Here is a 5,862-nt window from a genome sequence, read left to right as displayed (position 1 = left end):
TATCATCAATAGCCTTGTATGCTAGAGCATTACAATCTGTTATTTTCTTAATTGAATCTAATAGTACCTCTGTCACATTTGTTGGCTTGAATTCAGACATGGAGGTTCTGAATGTCTGTCCAATTGACTTTACAATTTGTAGTCCGCCGGTGAGGATATTGCTTTCATCTTTTGCTGGAGGATCAGTTTGTGTCTCCATTTCAGCTACCAAGGGTTTGGGTTTTTCTGTGGAAGCCGGTGGTACTGTCTGAGCCTGTTGTTCTTCCTATTTCTTTGTGCTCTCCGCTGATGGTTTCTCAGATGGTGCCTCTGATGATTTTTCAGTGGTATCCATTGCCGGTTTTTCTGCTTGTGACTCTGCATTTTCTACCGGTTTCTCTGTGTTTGCCTCTGAAATGTTTTCAGTGGGTTGCCCAATACCAATGCTATCAATTTTCCCTGTATCTATAGTTTGTTCTGTTTGTTGCTCTCTCCCAGTTTCAGCGTTTCCAACTTTAGCATTTGTTTCAGCTGTTACATTTTCTATCGGTGGCTCAGTTGCCACATCTCTTTTCTCACATGATTCCTTATCAACCACAATGTTTACTTCCTGTGTGTCGATATTAATTGTATACAACACCTCAGAATCAGGATTTGTATCCTCATGTGGTGTGTCCATACTCTCTATTGCTGGTTTATTTTCAGTAGTATCTACCGGTGGAGTATCTGAAGGCGGTGGTGGTAAGTTGTCTGTTACCTTTATACTGGGTGGACCACCAACCTTACCTTTCCCTTTGTCCCTATCATTTTGATATACTTTGATGGTTTTGGGTTTTAGATATTCTTCCTGTTTTTCTTTTTCAACCAGGAATATGTCCCATGCATCTGCCATTTCCTCTGCTATTTCATTCACTCTCCCTACCATTAGTGCTACATGCCGGTGAGCAGTTGAAAATACTGACCGGTTAGCCTTAGAGATCAATTGATCTATCTCATCAGGTGAGTTTACAGGATGTACAACAAGTAATTTTTCAATTTTTATTTTGTTGTCAAGCTCAATAATACCTACTCTCCTAGCTTCAAGTCTGTTATAGAGATCTGCCAGTATTTCATCAACTACTTGCATCAAAAATTTCTTCAAAATATCTAAGTGCAATATTACATTGTTTTCTACTTTATCTTTATCATCATCTGATAGTGTGTTGTACATTTTGCTAATGTTTTTCAAATTACCATCCTCAGTAATTTCATTCAGTAATTTATCAAAAGGAGCTATAGACTTCTTCTTAGGAGTCGCCTTTTTCTTCTTTGGTGTCAATTTCTTTGCTGGGGGCCTTACTGCCTGTTGCTTCTGCCTTTTTGGTGTAGGAGAAGGTGCTGGTGAAGGTTTTCTCTTCCTTTCAACTCTCTTAAACATTGCAGGTATATCACTTTCAGAAGAAGTTCCAATCGGTGATAAGTGTTTTTCCGGTTGGATTGCTTCTAATTCACCTTCAGTTATACCGGTTTGCTTTAGCACATTTTCTGTAATGACCCTTACTATAAAGGCCACTAATAAACCCCAAATCTGAACTGAGACAATTTGTCAAACACTTGGCATGCACTGAATTGTTTTGTTTGTGATGTAGTGTTTCAATATGATAGTTGTTTTGAGCATCAAGTACAATTGAGATAACAATACCAATATTGAAATGTAACACAATAAACAATAATGAAACTTTAAATATTCATGCAAGGACTTCAATGCTAATATATCATGAATTTCCCAAATTCTGATTGCATTGTTCAGTAGACTAATTTTCTAAAAATGTATGACTGTTACAAACTCTTACACATGAGCACTGAATTTATGACAAGAGAATGTATAAACTATCACACATGAACAATGACCTTGCAATGCACCTTCTCTACTATAAGATAGCAATGTCTGATTACAATGGACTGTTTTCTGAATACATATATGATTGTTACAACTGTGCACTTCTATCATAAAAATTGACAACAAAAACCATGCAATGGAACTTGGAAATCGCTCCTTGAACTCCGATTATGAAATGCTGATGAAAGGAGGACGGGACTGTCCCAAGAATGCCCTGCTGTCACTACCGTACTGTCCCTGCTGCAGGCCGTACCTGGGTTGTACTGTGCGGCTGCAGTACCAAATTTTGAGCTGGGATGAATTCAAAACCCTTATTGACCAAATACAAGCCCTCAAATCAACCTTCAATTGAAATCCAACATGAAATGGCTGAGTACCATCTCCAATAACGCAACCCTTCAGAAGATATTTCACTTCCTCAGTTATGCTAATCTAAGGGAGTTATCGTTCCCAAAGATCAATGATATTTGTAGACCTTCAAGCTCCACAAATGCTCAAGTAGATGCACTAGAGAAAATAGACTTCCATCCAGATGAGAGACCCATGGGGTCTATTTATACACATAATAGAATCTTCTAGAAGCCTCTTAGTCTTTCTAGAAGTATCCATAATAGAATCTTCTAGAAGCCTCTTAGTCTTTCTAGAAGTATCCATGACTTTCTAGAAGTATCCATAATAGAATCTTCTAGAAGCCTCATTGCACTTTTTAGATAAAAAGTTACTTCATAAAATAAAAAGTGCACCTCAATAACATTTTGGCCCCAAATAAAAAGTAATAATAAATATAATGTCTCCAAGAGCATAATGAGCCATCCAATCACCAAATAAACGCCAAAATGACTCTCTCATCACAACCATCTGCCTACGAGAGTCTGGAATAGGCAAATCCACGTAAAGTGTCATGTCATACTAAAGAGGGGACATGACAGTCCGCCCTTCCTGAAATTGCTTGGCCTCAAGCAATCTCAATGCAGGATGCTGCAGAATGGCTTCAGTCTCCCAAGTGGCATCCTCAACAGGAAGATCTCTCCACTTCACCAAATACTCCCTGATAACTCTCCTGCGGAGCTGTTTCTCCCTACTATCCAAAATAGACTCTAGCACCAATATCAACTTCCCCTCATCATCCAAGGGTGGTAGCACTGTGGAAGGCACAACATGCTGTCCTAATGCCTTCTTGAGGCGCGACACATGGAACACATTGTGCACCCTGCTATCTGCTGGAAGCTCAAGCTCATAAGCGAACTCTCCTACCTGCCTGATAATCCTGAAAGGCCCATAATAGCGCGGCTTAAGCTTTTCTGACCCACTCTTCTTAAGAGTAGACTGTCTATAGGGCTGAAGCATGAGGTAAACCATATCACCAACTTCAAAACTCCTCTCAATCCGCTTCCGATCTACGTACTGCTTGTACTGATTCTGTGCCCTGGCCATATTATCCTTGAGAGCATCAACAATGTCCTTGCTCTCTTGAAGCAAATCCCCGGCACGTGGAACTCTAACATCAGACATCAGCAAATCAATGAAGTTAGGTGCATCATACCCATATAGAGCTCTGAAAGGTGTCATCTGAATCGACATGTGGAATGTGGTATTGTAACAATACTCACACAAATGAATCCATCTCACCCATGCCCTCTGCTGACCAACCACGTAATTCCTCAAATAACCTTCCACCCACTTGTTCACTATCTCTGTCTGTCCATCCGTCTGTGGGTGATAACTAGTGCTAGGTGTAAGTTCAGTGCCACAAAGTCTGAATACCTCCTGCCAAAAGTGACTCAAAAATCTACTGTCCCTGTCACTCACTATGCTGCGGGGTATCCCATGCAATCTGAAGACCCCTCTGAAGAAGACCTCAGCTACCTGTACTGTTGTGTAAGTAGTAGTGATGGGAAAGAAGTGTGCATACTTCGTCAGTCTATCCACTACTACGTAGATGCAATCATGCCCTTGAGCCTTGGGCAAGCTCGTAATGAAGTCCATAGATATGCATTCCCACTTCTGATCTGGAATGGGAAGTGGCTGTAGGAGCCCAGCTGGAAAGGTGTGCTCTTGTTTGTTCTACTGACAAACAGGGCACTCACGAACATACTGCAAAACATCTGACTTAAGCCCTTTCCAAGTGAACCGCTCCCGAACCTGTCTATATGTCTTGAAGTACCCGAGGTGACCAACTGTAGGTGAATCATGAAGAGCCCTCAATATAGATTGCTTCACCTTCGATCTTGGGACTAGAAATATCCTGCTCTTGTAGATAATCAAATCATCTACAAGTGTATACCGGGTATCAATAACTGACCCATCAACTATCCCTGACACCCATGGGTCTCTAGCATACTCTGCCACTATCATATGTCTCCAATCCTCTGATATTTCAATCAATGCACTGAGATGTGGTCTACGTGACAATGCATCTGCTACCACATTCTGAGTCCCTCTCACGTATGATATGTCAAAATCGTAAGCTTGTAGCTTACTCACCCACTTCTGCTGTCTATCGTTGAGATCTCTCTGACTAAGGAAATGCCTCAAACTGTTGTGGTCAGTTTTAATACAAAACTTACCACCCACTAGATACTGTCTAAACTTAGCCAATGCGTGCATGATGGCTAACATCTCCTTGTCATAGATGCTGAAAGATCTCTCTGGACCATGGAGTTTCCTTCTCTCATATGCAATAGGGTGCTTGTCTTGCATCAACACAACACCTATACCATCGCCAGATGCATCACATTGAAGCTCAAATGGCTTCGAGAAATCAGGCAAGGCTAACACCGGGCATGAGGTCATGATCTCCTTGAACCTGTCAAAGCAAGTCTGTGCCTTAGGTGTCCAAACAAAGGCCCCCTTCTTCAGCAAATCTGTCATAGGGGTTGCATGTCGTGAGTATCCACTAACGAATCTGCGGTAGAAGCCACATAGGCCCAGGAACCCTCTCAACTGTGTCAAGTTCTCAGGAATAGGCCACTCTACTATAGCACGGATCTTATCAGGATCCATCCTTACTCCCTTTGCACTGATAATATGTCCCAAATACAAGAGCTCAGTCATACCCAAATCACACTTGGACTCCTTGGCATACAAGGACTCCTTCTGCAATATGCTTAATATTGTCTGAGATGCTCAAGATGTTCCTACCATGATCTGCTGTATACCAAAATGTCATCGAAGAAAACCAATACAAATCTCCTCAACTGATGATGGAAGACCTTATTCATCGTAGACTGAAAAGTAGCTGGTGCATTGGTCAACCCAAATGGCATGACCACAAACTCAAAGTGTCCACAATGACATCTAAATGTCGTCTTCTCCACATCCTACTCTCTAACTTTGATCTGATGATATCCTAATCTCAAATCTATCTTGCTGAAGTAGCATGCCCCATGAAGCTCATCTATCAGCTCATCAATCTGTGGGATAGGGTATATATTCTTAATAGTCCTCTTGTTCAACACCCGATAGTCAATGCACATACGTAACGAGCCATCCTTCTTCACCAACACTACTGAAGAAGCAAAAGGAGACTTGCTCAGTCTAATATGCCCCATCTCAAGCAGCTCCTTGATGGTTTTCTCAATCTCATCCTTGAGTCTCTTAGGATTCCTGTATGGTGTGATCATCACGGGTTTAGCACCCTCCCCTAACTCAATGATGTGCTCTATTCCCCTGTCAGGTGGTGCACCAGGTGGAATGTCACTGAACACCCTATCATACCATTCTCTCAATCTCTGAATGTCAGGGTGATACTTTGCCTTCTGATGCTCCTCCTGTGTAGGCATGAGAGTACACATGGCTGCCCATCCAATCCCATCATGTCTAACCAACCTCTCCATGCACCTGAAAGAAATAGTTCTAACATCACTATTTCTGATAGCCCTCAATACGTGCTGTCTCCCATCAACCTCAAACTTAATCTCCATGTCTCTGAGTCTGAGAGTGACCTCACCCAATGAATGTAACCAAATCATCCCCAATACAATGTCTAGGTCACCCATGCTAAC

General features: G+C 41.7%; 1 protein-coding gene across 1 annotated transcript; it reads right to left on the bottom strand.

Annotated features, from left to right (window-relative positions):
* Positions 1–265: 265 nt before the first annotated feature.
* Positions 266–3,439, bottom strand: LOC131875984 (uncharacterized). The gene is made up of 2 exons (XM_059220736.1): positions 2,808–3,439; positions 266–548 (listed from the first exon to the last, which is right to left on the bottom strand). Exons 1-2 carry the CDS (start codon positions 3,437–3,439, stop codon positions 266–268), a joined length of 915 nt encoding a protein of 304 aa, XP_059076719.1.
* Between the last annotated feature and the right edge of the window lie 2,423 nt (positions 3,440–5,862).

This window comes from Cryptomeria japonica, chromosome 5 (assembly GCF_030272615.1).
Source record: "Cryptomeria japonica chromosome 5, Sugi_1.0, whole genome shotgun sequence".
NCBI classification, from domain to species: domain Eukaryota; kingdom Viridiplantae; phylum Streptophyta; class Pinopsida; order Cupressales; family Cupressaceae; genus Cryptomeria; species Cryptomeria japonica.
Note: the sequence above shows the minus strand (reverse complement) of the source record. Positions and strands in the feature narration are given on the sequence as shown.

What these genes read in the sequence shown, in the direction of transcription:
- LOC131875984 (XM_059220736.1), bottom strand. Translation starts at nt 3,439, where the DNA reads ATGTCGATTCAGATGACACCTTTCAGAGCTCTATATGGGTATGATGCA. An exon ending in TTGAGATTGCTTGAGGCCAA is followed by an intron (nt 549 to 2,807) that starts GCAATTTCAGGA and finishes ATGTGAGAAAAG; the next exon opens with AGATGTGGCAACTGAGCCAC.